General features: G+C 33.0%; 1 protein-coding gene across 1 annotated transcript in view; it reads left to right on the top strand.

Annotated features, from left to right (window-relative positions):
• Positions 1-7044: 7044 nt before the first annotated feature.
• The window catches only part of LOC143224036 (uncharacterized), a 46069-nt gene continuing 36541 nt past the window's right edge, over positions 7045-16572 (top strand). Inside the window, exons 1-3 of the mRNA XM_076452499.1 lie at positions 7045-7472; positions 8762-8909; positions 10743-10855. Coding sequence (XP_076308614.1) covers positions 8801-8909; positions 10743-10855 — 222 coding nt within the window. The 5' untranslated portion in view covers positions 7045-7472; positions 8762-8800. The remainder of the gene's footprint in view (positions 7473-8761; positions 8910-10742; positions 10856-16572) is intronic.

The following is a 16572-nucleotide window of genomic DNA, read 5'->3' as shown; positions in this document are numbered from 1 at the left end:
TACGTAACTGCAAAGATTTTTTTGTATTTTTTTACGTAAAATAAACAACGAAGATGTAGATTTTTAAAAAGGGATTTAAAAGGATATGACCAGGTGGTTAAGGCACTTGACTTGTAATCCAAGGTTAGCGGGTTCAAATCCTCATCGCACCAAACATTCCCACCCCTTCAGTCGTGGGGGTATTCTAATGTGACGGTCAATTCTACTATTCGTTGGTAAAAGAGTAGCCCAGGTGTTAGCGATGGGTGGTGATGAGAAGTTGCCTTCCCTTTAGTTTTACACCGCTATATTAGGGACGGATAGCGCAGATAGCCCTCGTATAGCTTTGCGCGAAATTCAAAACAAACCAGTACCAAGAACCTATCACACCTTGAGAATATATTGTCAATTTCGTGGTTTTAAGCGTTTCACTTAATTCTTTGTACAAGTCTTGGTTGAGACCATGGTGTGATGAGACAGTAAATGGTATGATCATTTACTAATGAAACACATCTTTAAAAACAACTATAAAAATTTTAATATGTATATTAGACCAAATATTAAGCTAATAAGTCATCGTAGAATAAATATCTAGGTTTTAAATTTCGCGCAAAGCTACACGAGGGCTATCTGCGCTATCCGTCCCTAATATCGCAGTGTAAGACTAGAGAGAAGGCAGCTAATCACCACCACCTACCGCCATCTCTTGGGTTACTCTTTTACCAATAAATAGTTGGATTGGCAGTCACATGATAACTCCCCCACGACTGAAAGAGCGAGCATGTTTAGTGTGACGGGAAATCGATTACAAGTCGAGTGCCTTAACCACCTGGCCATGCCGGGCCTCTAGGTTTAAGAGATTTTAAAATAGTTTGTCTGAGCGTGTTTTTCGTTTGTGAAATTATTTATTTGTTAAATTATGTCTATTTGAAAGCTACAGATTTTTCAGTCAGAAATTAAATAAGATAACTTGAGATAAAGTCGCCATCGTCAGTTGTCCTCTGATAATTGAAGATGACGTAGAGAAAGAGGAATAAATAATCAACGTTTGTATGATCAGTGCCCAGAATTGTTGGCACATTCCATAAAAATCGGATTGAACTGTGCAAGAAACTGTCGGTAAAGTGTGCCTCGTATGAAACCTACATTCTCTTCCAGTGTACAGCCTTCGAACATCCTTGATGTATTTGCTCCATTTGGTGCGATTGTTGGCCAGAGTCTCCCAATTGGTAATAGGTATATTTTTGACACGTAGCTTTTGCCCACCTATTTGTCACTGGGCAGAAAGTTCTCCATAAAGTAGAACTAGAACCTTTGGAAGTCATGTTCTAGTATACACGAGATATGACCAGCCCAGTATAATTGTCTTTTAAGAAGCATAGCTTCATCACTGGGCATATCAGCACATTTTAAGACTCCTTGTCAGTGATTCGGTCTTCTTAAGATATATTAAGGATCAGTCTAAGGTGTGTGAATTGCTTGCTGGAATATCTCTCTGCATGACAATGACAAAGTGTGTAAGTTTCTACTCAATATTGTAGGTAAATCAGTACCACGGTTTGATATAATTTGCACATGGTTTTTGGTCGTATGTCCCGTTGCCTACAGACTATCTTGTTAAATCACCTGAAGGAGGCAGGTGCTACTTGGATCCTGTGATTAAGCTCTGCATTAAGCATTAGCAAATCTACTGCTGAAATAAGTAAATTGTTTAATGATGTTTAGCTTGTCACCAGGGAGAGTAACAGTTAACTCTACACAGTGAGAGTTAGGTGATAGTCATTGGAGGATTTTGATGCATTTTATATAATTATTAATTCGAAAGCAGTAGATGCTTTGGAAAAGTGATTTATAATGGTCTTTAGTCCATCTATCGAAGTAGATACAGATGCTACATCATGAGCAAACAGCAGCGCTCTGACAGACCAAAAGAAGGTATAGTTCCCCTGTTACTTTGAACCATGTATCTTGGAGCACGGCAATATTGATACCGTATCTATAGAGATTTCCATCAGCTGCAGCAATACGTTGTTCAAGTCTGAAATTATTTTTTCGGCATAACAGCAATCTGACTTTTCGAGTTGAAAATTTAAGCTTCCTTTTCATATGTTTTACTCGACCACAAAATATGAGGTCTGCAGGATTTGGTATCCCTGCCAGCTCAGATTGAATGGTCTATGTTTACCCCTCCTTTTATCAGGTATCACTTTCTAGGGATGACTGAGCTATCCCGTAATAGGGCTGCTTGGTCACTTGAACAAGATCTTGAATTATTACAACATTGTCATAAATCTACTGCTATCACACCCAAACCGCTTAAGTGCAGATGATTAACGACTCCCAGCTTCTAAAGCCTGTCTCCAACCATTGACTACGCACTGCAGCAGGACTTCCTTCTCATTTCTAGCCTTTGCCAGTGCTTAAAGTGCAGAAACAGTAGATATACCCTCAGATTGAGCTTCTGAAGTGCAAGAAAATGCTAGGGCATCATGATTGGTGGCGAAACAAACTGGGTTTTATTTCAAAGTGACCTCCTGTTAGACCAGTGGCTGTACATAGCTAATGGCACTGATTCTGTCAGTTGTAGTGCTCAAAACTAAGCAGAGCATGACTGCTGTTTATTCGGTTAAACAAAGGTCCTACCAGAAAAAAGATAAACCAAAATCCTGCTTCATTAATGGTCTTCTCACATCCATGGTTCTGGGGACTCTGAGGTTGCTGGCATTTGTCCAGGGTGCTACTATAAGGCTATATAAAATGGAGAAGAGCCTCACAATTGCATCACAGGCTACTAGCAGTTACTAAGTCCTGCACCATACCCAGTGTGATAAGATAAGCTTATACAATTTATAGTTGGGTGAAAGGGTAGTAAAAACTATTACAGTAACAGTATAGAAGCCAAAACCCTATCAAATTTTCTTTGAATAGATAGCTGCAGTCCAGTAAATTTATTTAATAAATAAATTTAAAATTAAAGAAAATTCTGTTATTTTCGAGTTCAAATAGTTTATCCAGGTGTAGAAATATGTGTATATTTATATATATCGACACGTACAAACAGCATGAAACAAAGTCACATTACTGAAAATTGCTTAAGGATTAATAATGGTATATTGTTGATTTTTCAGTCGTGGTTTGAAATTATGATGTTTTTATTTTTGTTATAGGTATACTATAGTTTTATAAGTTGCATTGTTTGTAAATGTGTGATTTTTGTGTTCATTACATGAAATCATTACATCAAATAAGTTTAGTACAGTAGACGACTGCGTACTGCAAAAATTCGATGACGTAAATTTTTATTATATATTGTTATAAGGTTATAAGGATATATGGACGTTTTAATATGATGCCCAACTCCACTATTCATTGGTAAAATACTATTCCAAGAGTTGGTGGTGGGCAGTAATAGCTAGCTGCCTTCTTTCTAGTTTTTCCTAAACTAAATTAGAGACGGCCAACAAGGATAGCTCTGGTGTAGCATTGCGCAAATTTCAAAATAAACCAAACCAAGAACTGTGAATGATTTCATCAATATATTAGTTTCTTGAAATGTACTACCAGTGACACATTGGTATGTCTATGCACTTACAATGCTAGAAACTGGGTTTCGATACCCACGGTGTGCAGAGTACAAATAGTCCATTCTCTAGCTATGTGCTTAATTACAAAGAAACAAATCCTGCGATGTATATTCAGCAGAAGATTGAGTAAAGATTAGTCAAACTTTGGTTATTAAGAATTGGCTAATGCCAAAGAAAAACTGGACGAGATAAGATAATTTTTTTGGACTTCTCTCTTTCTATCATTTTGTGAAACCTTTTTCTGATTTGGCTCATCCTCGGCATAAATTACTGGAAAAGCTAAGTAACTTTTGTTGAGCAGATGAATGTGAACATGCATTTAACAAAGTGAAGAAATCATGGACCACTACTCTGGCCAATTCTGGAGTAACCTCTTATTTGATATGAAGATTTCAGTTATTTTGCAGTGGAAGTGGTTTTGTTTTTTATAATTTCAATATACAATAACTTGCAGTTGTCTGCTATAGCAAGAGAACTAATGCTACATAAAGGAGTATAGTACAACTTGAGAAGAGCATTTAAGTGTTGTGCAAATTATGAGTCACTTTGGTCGTTATACAAACAAAACTTTACAGTCTAGACAGATCATACAGGGTTAGAAATATGTGTTATATTTTTGTAATAAAAAAGGCCAGACAACAAGATGTTTCCAAAAACTCGAGAAGTACAATTTTACTCTTGTGCATCATCATGTATGGAAGCATGGAAGTACTGATGCATTTCACTGAAGATAATATGTTAATGAAGTGTGTAAAGACTGTAAAAAGAGGGGAGCAAAACAATTACAACAAAGTATCGTCCAAAATGTGACATCCATCAGTGATGCTGAAGAACTGATGTGGTCCAATATCCAAATTGAAGCTGCTCAAGCAAAAGACGCGTGTTTGAAACCAATTATTCAGTGGTTCAAGAATAGTGAAGAACGATCTTTATGGCAAACAGTCACATCATATAGCCAAAAAAGAAAGATGTATTGGGCTCAATTGGAATTCCCTATGCTTATAAGAGGGCTTATTGTGTTTGAAATGGGAATTACGATACAAGTAGACAGAAACAACGATTACAGTTGACAATTCTCCATTATTTACACTTTGAAGCACCCTATCATTTCCATAATCTTCCATCAACTTGATTGTTAAGAAGAAAATGGAGCAAGTAAGATATTACTTCTGCTGGTTTTGATGTTGGGGACCTTTGGAGAACTGGTGTAAAACAGCATAATCAGCGACAACAGTATTGTATTGAAGAATGAATGGAGAGAATTGCTGTTGTCAAGCTAGGTCTAGTTTCAATGGGAATAGATGAAATATAGTTGTCATGGTTTATTTCATCAAGTAGCAATAAACATATGCTGATCCTAAATAGGAAGGAGAAACTTGTCAATTTTTTTCTCGGAGGTTCATTTGGGTCAAAAGGAAGTTTTGAATGAAACATGTTTATGAAATGTGTCAAATCCTTGGAATTAAAAAGACCAGGACAGCAGCCTTTCGTACATGCTCTGATGGCGTTGTTGAAATAGTAACTACATGCCATTAAATCAGTTAGCCATATATGGGAATGAACATCAGAAAACATCCAATCAAGACCTTCCATTGTTACTGATGAATTATTGTAGAGTAGTAAACGAAGCTACTAATGATACACCATCGTCACTAATGTTCAGGAGAGAACAAACAAGGTTATTGACTCCTCTGTATTTTCATTCAAAGAACAGTCACTCAGAAGAGTTTGGCAGATAATACAGAGAAAATTAATGAACAATGTTGATGACATGTATGACTGTATCCTAGAAATACTTAAATCAGCTAGTGATGAAACAGAAAATTGTTATGATATGAATGCTAATAAAAATAGATTTGATTGAGGTTATATGGTTTGGCTGTACAATCCTCACTTCAAGAAATAATAAATTTCAAAGTTAAGTAGGTGTTGGAAGAGAATTTACGCTGTTAGTAAACGAATTAATTGTGTAATTTACAGAAGCAAGACCGACATCCAATACAAGCCAAAAGTCACTCGATGTGATCGTCTTTGGAAGTATGCTGGTTATAGAATGGGAAAATATGCAACTAAAAAAACCAAACAGAAAACTTGTCTGTGGAAATTCAGTCTGCTGAGGAGCCCAAACCTCCTATTAGGATTTCTTCAAGAATATCACCAAGTTTGGAGCCACTGGTGGTTTTACCCGACAACCTACCCTATAAGTCCCAAATGATAAGTTGGCCATTACCAACAAGAAACAAGATCCCATCTTATACATTTACTTTGAAGTTCGAAAGGTAAAAGAAAAATGTAAATATATGATAAAATGATAGACTAAAACTCTGCTTCTTTTTTTTTGTAAATAGATAATTTATACTTATGTCCTATATATTTTTATTAGAATTTATTTAGGAGACTTCACAAACAAGGAAGGCGCAGTATTGTGAACTGTATTTTTAATGCTATAATTTGCTCCCAGTGGCATAGCGGTATGTCTGCGGACTAACACCACTGAAAACCAGTTTTCGATACCCGTGGTTGGCAGAGCACAGATCTCCCAATGTTTAGCCTTGCGTTTAATTCTAAACCAACCATCAATGCAATGATTTATTATTTCGATAATGCAAAATATGTAGAAAGTCGTAAGAAAGTGATGTCTAAAGTTTTTAAATGTATTATAAAGTAGACTATGAGTGTGTATGTTTTTCCTATATCAAATCTACATTACACCATCCACTGAGGGGAATCGAACCCATGATTTTAGCGTTGTAAATCCGCAGATTTACAACTGCCCTAGCGGGGAATTTTAAATATGAGGAAAGTGTGTAGAGTGATTTCAAGATAGAGAATGAATCAGCCAATATATCAGCATTCACGGTTTATTTGATGTATTGAAATATTTATTTGATATTTATTCAATATGTCAAAACTGCACAATATGAATGTTTTTTGTTCTTATCCTCCCGGGCCGGCATGGCCAGGTGGGTTAAGGCGTTCGACTCGTAATCTGAGGTCGCACCAAACATGCTCGCCCTTTCAGCCGTGAGGTCGTTATAAATGACGGTCAATCCCACTATTCCTTGGTAAAAGAGTAGTCCAAGAGTTGGCAGTGGGTGGTGATGACTAGCTGCTTTTCCTCTAGTCTTACACTGCAAAATTAGGGACGGCTAGCGCAGATAGCCCTCGTGTAGCTTTGCGCGAAGTCCAAAAACAAACAACCAGCAATCTTATCTCCCCCTGCTAAAAGTTGGTTAGTATTAGTATACTTTTCTAGTGTTGATTTTATATCACCATCTAAAATTGTGTCGCAGTCCTCGAACCGTGTTGCTGCCGAAGAGTGACTTGTGTTACTATTATACGATCTGTACATGTGTTGTGCGTCAGTGTATGTATTATTTGTTTTTAGTGTAATTCTAAAAACGCGTAGGTAAAATCAAAGGAGAATATGTCAGTCACACTACTTCTACTATATGTCGACCAATACCAGGGTTCATCAGGCCGATGGGGATATGATAGACATAGTAGTGGTGTGAAACAGATTAGCAAGAGAATTTTAATTATTGTCAATATTATATAAGTTTATATTTAAAACTTGATTTTGTCAGATAGAATGTTTCTGTGAATATAGTGACGTCTGGTGTAAATTGTTAAAAGCAGGAAGAGAGTAAATTATTACTGTGTGATTGTTCAGAGCATTTTATTTTCAAACGTTATGAGTAAGAAATAATTTAGTATATTTTGATAAAATATTACTTAGTACAACCAAACCAGCAGTTCTTAAAGTTGAAATTAGTGGCAGAAAACTTACGATGAGAAACACTGTGTAACAGTAACAGTGATGGTTCAATTGGTGCCTCTTAAAAAAAAAAAAAAAATGTTAAGCCTAATTCTGTCTTTTGAATCCCAACAAAGTACTGAGTTATAAAGGTATCTTAATTTGTATTACTACTAGATTTTTCTCTAAAAAATTGTAGTTGAAATTTATATAGAGTGATATTAATAGCTGATATGAGAACTAAAGATTAAAAAATGTAATATTGTTTTTGACAGGTTTCTGTTGCTTTTGGATGTAACTTTAATTATAACTGCATATGCTAAAGCTTTGGATAAATTAAGATATTACAGTTAGAAAAAAGTTTACTGTATAGTGTTTGAATTATCTTGTAACTGTTTATAACTTAGTATGGAATACTTGCATCTTCAATTTTTGTTAGGTAAACCATATTCTTAAACATACCAGCCAGTAGTGTATTTAACCTGGTCTTCTGAAACATATTCATACAGTGTTCTACAATGATAATTATTAAAACAGGTCTTCTGAGGATATTTTTCATTCAGTGTATTTTACTCAGTTGACTGCTTAGTCTTGTACATGATAAGTTACATGAGTTGGTTGTTACTGTGATTTGTTCTATACATTGGGTATGTGCTATATACAACAGAGTAAATGTGACAGTTGCATGTGGCAATCTAATCTACAAATACTTGTGTTTATATCAAGTAAGGTAATGACATTTGCAGAAAATTAGTGGTCTCAGTATCAGCTTTTAGTAAGAAATATTATTTATACTATGCCATTGAGTAGTTTGGACTATATGATGCAATTAATCAGTGTTAAGATATGTGCAGCAAGAGACCATGTTGAAGGTAATAAAAAAAAAAAAAATATATATATATGTATAATTAACAAGAAAACACTTGGTTTCTAGGCTGTCCTTTCACACCCACTTTTTCTAGAATAAACAAGTGCAAACCCATTTTATATATTTCAGAAAGAAAAAAATCCTCTTTTAAACTGTGGTTTACTGTACTGGTTTCCACTCCAGTACTTTTAACAGCAACTCCTTATTATCTGAACACCATAATCAATGGTAATTATCTTTGGAATGTAGTACACAGACAATGTCTTACCCAAATATTTTTTATACATTCCATCTTTTTATTTATTTTTTATTACATTTTTGAAGAAATCTTGAAAGTTTGTTTTAAAGTGAGAATATAATTAGTTAGGTAATTTTGTAATTGTATTTTTATTTTTCAAGATGAGAAGTTAAACATTTTTGCAAAAACATGTGCACTTTGTTGAAATAAATTGGCATCTTATTAGAAATAAATTGTTTTATTTAAATAAAACAATTGTCAAACACATTTTTTGGTCAAAGGCTTTGTAGCCTCTTTGAAAGATGCAGGCTCTAATTCTTGATATTTTTCTGTAGACTGATGGCAAGTTTTGATATGAATATGAAGGCGTAACCATGGAAGTATTGAAGATCAAAGATGAACCCTGTTCTGATGAGGAGCAGGATGTTTTGTTGAATGTTGAATTGGTGGTAAATGAAGAAGAAACTTTCACATTACCAAGTAGTAAGTAAATATCTCTAGAAATCACATTTTGTTTTCTGGCTAAGATTTTTATAATTTTCAAACTATTGCTAACTTCTTTTAATTCAACTACATGTCAAAATTTTTCATCCCTAAGTGATTGCAACTTTATTTAATATAGAGTAAGATTATTTGATTTCTTGCATCAAAGATAAACATTAACTGATATAATGGGTTTTCTTGAAACTGATCAGAATTATTATTTTCAACTGTTAGCACTTTTAGTTATTGCAAGTCCAAGTAACCAACACATTTTTCATTATTTTTGATTAATTTAAGGTGGTTTAGATTAATTTGATAGTTTAATGACTCTCAAAAATAATTCATTAATTAGAAGTAGTGTGCCATTAATACCTTCTCATTATAATAATTAAAACTACCAAACTCACATTTTTAATCATGTTGTTGAATATAGATGATTAGTTAGTCTGACAGATAATCAGTTAATAAATTCCACTAATTGCTCAGCTTTACTCTAAGAAGTGTAGCAGTAAAATCAGGACATACACCAGCCTGTCGTTTCATCTGGGATATGAAATGTAAAATCAGACACTGTAGTCTTCTCCTGCATCACTTTTAAGTGTAGAAAGAACAAGACTGTTGAATTATTAGAGTAATTTGTATAACCTGAGGTGAATGGATAACCTGCTAGCAGTTATTTCCCAGCATGGCATCTGGTCAAAAAACAAGCTGAAGATAGTTTACAATATTTGAGAAATAATAATGTCACTAAGCCTACAAGTGTATTATGTGTGAAGGTTTCTTATAGTTGTCCTTACCAAGTGTTGTCAGTAAAAGAGATTCAAGATCAGTTAGACATCAGCATCAAGAGAGCACAGTTATCAACCATTGGTATTTTCTTTATCAGAATAAAGACATTTCTGATGATAATAATATAAACACAATAAAGACTCCATTGCAAGTATATTGTGTCCTGGACTTAACCCTAATACTGGCTTATGTTTTATTGAAGTTAAGAAGAAAAACAACTTAAAAGAATGAATAGAAAAATTTGTATGTGTGTCTGTATATCTGTATATATCTATCTATGTATGTAATCAAAATATTAACAAGATTCACCTTTGTATATGAATAAGAAATACTGGAGTATTGGACTTTGTTTTTCTTCTCTTTTATTAATTTCTTTTACAGTTTAGTTACTTCAAAGATCTATTCAGGAAATAGTTTTATTGGGAATTTTTTTCTTTTCTGTAGCTCTTGGTAACTGTTGTCACTCAAATATTATAAACTTTCAACTGAACACCAGTTTACTCATTGAAAACTTCAATTTTAAAATGTTGAACTATAACAATATGATGTTTGTACATCATGTTTGTTGTATGTTATTGTGTGATATTGATATATTTCTTAGAAAGTTCATATAACTTTAATGCATGGTTAAACTATATAACTAACAAAATAAAACATGTTTTTGTACTGGAAGAATAGAACTAAATATAGAATTATCTACTGAGAGCAACAGAAATTTGAGCTATCATATTTTCTTTTTGAAAAATACAACTTTCACTTCTAACCTTATTTCTGTGTTTATAAAGTCTGTTCTGAATGCTTGTTTTTATGTAAGAATAAGTCAGCTGCTATGTTCTAGTTTTTGACTTAGTATTTTCCAATTGAAATGTGTTGAGGTTTAAAAAGAGGTTACAAGGGAGGAAATCTGTGTAAAAAAGACAAAAACTGTCTACTCACATACAGATTTGATGTGTCATTACATTATTTGAACCCTGTAATTTAGAGATGTACATATTATATTCAGCAATGTAATCTTTCATAAATATAGATTATTTCCACATGTAGCAACAGGAGAAGTTGATTCCTTAGAAGAAAGATCTTTACATACCATTTCTTGGCTTGATGTAACAGGAGACAATGAAGAAAAGAACTACAATTTACCTCCACAGAAGACTGGGGTAATTTATATTTTTGTTATTAACCCTCTTGCTACAAATGAGTCAAAGTTTGCAAATCACAACCTTTTGTATAGTTACATTCAACTTTTAATTAAGCTACTGTATTATCAGTGTATTCATATGAACTTGGCATCAAAATGTAATGAATAAACCAAATTTTAATATTATACAAACTTTATAGGAAAATATTAAAAAACAACAACCTTGGACAGTATGAGAATTGTGACATTTGTTCTCTATTTTCTAATTTATTTACCACAAATCCCCCTAACATACAGAATTTAATATAAATTACTCTTCATAATGTAGTTATTACTAAGGCAAAATCTGATTTTTACAGCCTGAAATCTTATTTGTTTACAGTAATAAACTAGAAAATACAAACAACTTGCCCACATGCCATACCCTTTCTTTTATGACTTACCAATAATTTATTCTGATATTTTATACCATATTGCTTGTAACCAGTAGAAAGGCACAATTTGAATAATGTATAATGGTAAATTGTTTCCAGTGCAGAGTATTATCAATTGTATCTTCAGTTTGAAAGCTTATCTCATGATCTTCAGATAAAGATGAAGAGGAATTAACTTAAACCCCTGTTGTCTTATTTAGAAAAAATATTAAATTTTAATAAATATAAGAAAGTGTTTACTTTGTGTGTATTGTTGTTACATGTTCTTAGGTGCATTATTTAAGTGAATAATTATTTAGTATATTAGTACCATCATTATAAAATAGTATTAAATTCCATCAGCAACTGACAATAAAAAAACGAGAGCAAAGATAAGAACAATATTTCTTGATTTTTGATATATATTCTACAGGGTGGCCCATAAGTCCATCCATATATCTTATGTATCCAGTATATCTGTGTGCTGTACCTTATTTTTGCTGCATAGTATACCCACATACTTGTCACAATACGCTCTTCAAGGGTAAATGGGCTTACATCGGCCATATTTCTCTGAAAAAAAAGAAACAAATTTATAATACATGCGTAATTGAATATAACAATAACATATGGATGGGTAGGGAGTTACAGGCCACCCTGTATATTTATTATTATAAAAATGAAAAACTTGGTAGATCAGATAAGGTAAGATAATGAATAATAATAATAAAATTTGTTTACAAGGTATGCCCATGTCTGTGAGCAGCTTGGCCATTACATTATTAAATATGGTAATGTGAGCTATATGTTTTCCAAGTAATTCACAACTTATGTGGTGAGATTATTAGACATTATTCTTAGTGCAATAAAGAAATTAAGTATAGACAGGTGCAGACTGTTACAGGCTTTAAGCTGTTTGCGATAAACAACTGTAATTTTTCTGTTACAATGTGTAGTCATTCTAGAAAGAAAAAAGGAGTAGTTTAAATTTCTATAGTAGTTACAAGATCTGTCAAAATGAGTGAGTCCATATAAGAGTTAGGGTAGGTCAAATTTTTTTTACTCAAATCTTATTATTTTTTTGTATGAAAGACTTATTTACAGAATGCTTGCCAAGATATATGAAAATAAACAAAACCTATTAAAAGTTAGGAAAGTCTGATGGTTACTTTTAACCATGCCATTTGACATTGTGTGGAAAGAGTTACAGTAAATAATTGAATAATTTGTATCTTTTGTTGATTTATAGATGTCTGAACTCAACTTTAAAACTTTTTATTTAAATGTAATGAAAAATGCCTTGTAGATATACTTCAGACATTTTCCTTTAAAAAAATGTATCTATATATTTAAAGGATGTTTCACAATATACCCTTACATTACATACAGTGTAATATATCAACACATAAGGTTTTATTGTACTTTAATTTTACAAGATTAAATTATCTTAACTGTGTTTGAAATTCATTTATTTTTTTGCACTTTCATTCAGTTCTCAGAGCTCTTTCAAGTATTCTATTAAAATCCTTGGTCACCTGTTCCCTATGTCATCTTTCTCTTAAGACATATTTTCTTCTCCTTTTAGGTGTGTGTTGGATTTTTGTCTCAGATGCCTTCTACACTCTATCACTGCCTAGATACTGATTTGAGTTGCCTAGGGGGGTGATTGGATGTTTTCTTCAGTTACCTATCTTCATATTTTCTACATGAACATTCAGGTCCTGAGCATCTGCTTTATCCCTTATATGCAGTACTATGTTATCTAGCTTATGCCATTTTATACAGTGACAATCAAAATTACCTTTTTCTGTACTGGGGTTCCTTTTTTTATGATTCATGTCCTTCTGCTTTATGAGGATAAAGTAGTTGGTTATGAAAGTAAACCACAGAAATGTAAACAATATATATACAATATAAATGTTTCAGTCTTATAAAAAGCTGGAATTTTGTTATTACTGTTATTGTTATTATTGTAAGTTGATTTGACTGACACCATTTTCAAAGTGCCTCCCAATCTTTCCAGTTAGGTTTATCAAACTATAATGCATTACTGTGTATATGTGCAATGAAATTACACTAGTTACAGGAAGTAACAAATGATGTGTCTCATAATAAATTCACACACTGCAGGGAACAACATTAAAACAAAGCCAAATTAATGGAAGTGTAAGTAGTCCAATATAAAAAAAAAAATATTTTAAAGCATTAGAACAGTTAAAAGGTTTTTTTTCAATGTTTTTACTGTAACAATGCCAAAAAAACCAATAAAAAGTATAAAAGATAAATAAAATACTAAAGAAAGCCAGTGTGTAATCAATGTAACAAATAGTAGAAAAAGTGAAATAAATACAAGAGAGATAAAAATGTACCATACTATGAGACCACTGGAGAATTGAGCATTAAGTGAAAATAGAAAGTGTATTATTACTGACTCATGCAAAAGTCTGTAGAAAATTTGTTGACATCATTTTTTGAGCATTTAGTGACAATCTGTTTCTTGGGCTGAATCTAAAAGTCTGCACTGCCTATTGTTCTTATGGCAAATGCCAGTGCCATATTTAAAAAAAAAAAAAGGTAGCCATGTACTGTTTTCTGCATCTTGTGAGCAGAGGTAGCTAAATATATGCTGTAGCCCATAAAATTTTGAAAACACTCTTGGCAAGTTATATACCACTAATTTTTTTGAGAAGCTACAAATTTGTTCAATACACATTGATTGATGAGTACTAAAGTTGAAGGTCAGTTCACTGATCTGTGTACATGTATTATATCTTCTTGGCTACATCTGCAGTTTCAAGTACACACAAGTTTGCTGTTTTTACACCTGAACTGATGTGTTCCACATCCTTTTTGGCATCTGCAAAATACCTCTGTAGTACCTTGAGATGGTATTAGATGATGCATGTGTTCCTTATCTGATCCATAGTTCTTTGGAAGTTAGTGTAGGACCAATAAAGGTACCAGGACATCAGTATCACTGCATGTAGGACAATTCATGTGTGTGTCTTTTTGCAGTAAGCCTGCAGAGGTGCTACATTAAAGTTTTCATTCAGTCATCTCCTTTGTAATGAGTTTGCAAATCCTTCTACTTCTGCAGTGTCTTAAACACTTGGTACCTTTGTAGTTAACTTCAAAGCTGAAAATTTTGCTGTGTCTGTCATGTTGACAGATAATACCATGACATTCTTCCAGTTCACAGGAGGAGAACATCTCTGTATTTTGTCAATTGATGTAATGGCCTAGTGTGTTTTACTCAATCCTGTTTTGTTTCACTTTTTATGGAAATAGTTTCATATCAGTTGAATACAAAGCCAACTCTTTTATATGTTCAACCAGATTTTAGAAGTTTAGAATAACTCCTGAGCAAAATCTCTAAATGTCTTTGTACTCCAAGGGACTGTAGTAGAAACTGTAAGGACTTGTCCATCAATCATTAGATATACCTGCTTATTAGTGAAATCTGTGTTTATGAGCCAAGCATCTGACATGCTTTTTCAACATAAATTATGGTGCCACTCTCCTTTAATCTAAGATGATCCATTTTATCATGTTGAGGAATTTTGATGTTGAAAACAAACTGTGTTCAATTTTTGTTCTATGAATTCAAGATTTCATAATAAAATGAAAGTTTATCCTATTGGAAAAATATTGATATGTTTTTTTTTATTTTTTAACCAGTTTTGAAAAATTCTAATGTAGCTACAAAATGGGGAGAAAAAAAATGAAGCTAGGTTTGATATATTTTATACAATAACCAAAAATCTGGAAAAGGGCTGCCATTTTCAAAGGTGGTAACCAAACTGCTCTGGTAAATATTGGCAACCTATGTTTTAAAACTCATCATGCTTTTCTCATTCAGATACACCTAGTTCCATCTAATTCCCCCTAAAATGTTGTTACCTCCCATCAGTTCTAAAAAGACGTGATGTAGCTGGAGCACAGACCAAGATAGGGACCTTTCAGAAGGTTATTAAAGTCTCAGTGGTGTATCTAATATATTACAGAATATATTTATTAAAAACAAGCTGAGGCATCAATACTTTGTCCAGGTTATGAACTTGACAAATGTGTGGGTGGATGATAAATAATATAAAATTCTAATTTTCCCACTGTTTGTTTATAACATAACATTATTACATTACAGTAGTTTTGTAGAAGCTTTAAGAACTCAGTATATATACTTAAAACATGGTATACACTGTGTGATGGTCAGGATGACTTTGTAGGAAGAAATAGCATCCCAAGCAGTGCTAGTAGAGTTGCTTTCTGCTGTCCACCTTCAACACCCAACTTTTAATGTCCATTCATGGTGTTTTGCAGCATTGGCTACAGAAGTGTCTTTCAGGCCAAAATTGAAAGGTCATGGATCAAAGCAGGAAGTTGGTGTAACACAAAGAAATGGCTCTTCCTACTAACCTTATGGTTGCTATTGAGGTAGAAACTTCAGCAAAGGTTTTGAAATAGTGGTGGCCATTCTATTAATTGCATTTTTTACAAAGAGAGTGCTAGCACACTCTTTGAGATCTACAATACATTTGTGCACCCTTTCCCCATACTGTGCATGTTGTGTTACAGGAAATATTATAACAGGTGTTTTTTGTTTGTTTATAAGTGGGCCCCATCTAGGAATGCAGTTAATATTAACTTACTTCAAATGTAATAAATGCTCAATAACAGCAGTTATAAGGTAGGAGAGGTTTTTAAACCCACATTAATGTGCCATTGTTTCAAACTGTTATCCAACAAAGTTTGGTTGAGATTGGCCCAGTGACATAGGTGTAGTTAGACAGAGGATAAATAGACACAGATTTTTGTGCCTTATATACATATATATTGGGACCTCAGTCTATAACTTTGGGCCTTACTGGATATAAATATGGTGTGAAAAGGAAGGACACTTGTTAAAAAATTAATGTTAAGTTACAGAAATTAAAAGCACTTAACTTTCTTAACACAGTCAATTTTATCTTAACACACACACAGTCAATTTTATCAACCACATGTATAGATTTAAAAGTTCTGATATTCAATATAGTGTGTATATCTTCACAAAAGTTTTCAGTCTTTCACATAATACAAAAAATTGTATTTGTAGTGAAGTGTTTTTAATAAACTAAAATAAAGATTTGTCCATGGATATATTGAGTATTTGTTTTGAATAGTCTTGTGTGCAAAGAGATTTTCATGCTGAGATTAAAAATATTTTTTTTATCTGAAAAATCTCAAATTTCCATTGTGTAATCCCTAAAACTTCCTAAATACATTTCAAATGTGTGCTTTTGATAAAACTTTATATTTTATCTGTTATTTTCTCTACCCTTTC

This window comes from Tachypleus tridentatus, chromosome 8 (genome assembly GCF_004210375.1).
Source record: "Tachypleus tridentatus isolate NWPU-2018 chromosome 8, ASM421037v1, whole genome shotgun sequence".
In the NCBI taxonomy this organism is placed as follows: Eukaryota; Metazoa; Arthropoda; class Merostomata; order Xiphosura; family Limulidae; genus Tachypleus; species Tachypleus tridentatus.
This window is presented reverse-complemented; position numbering and strand designations above follow the sequence as displayed.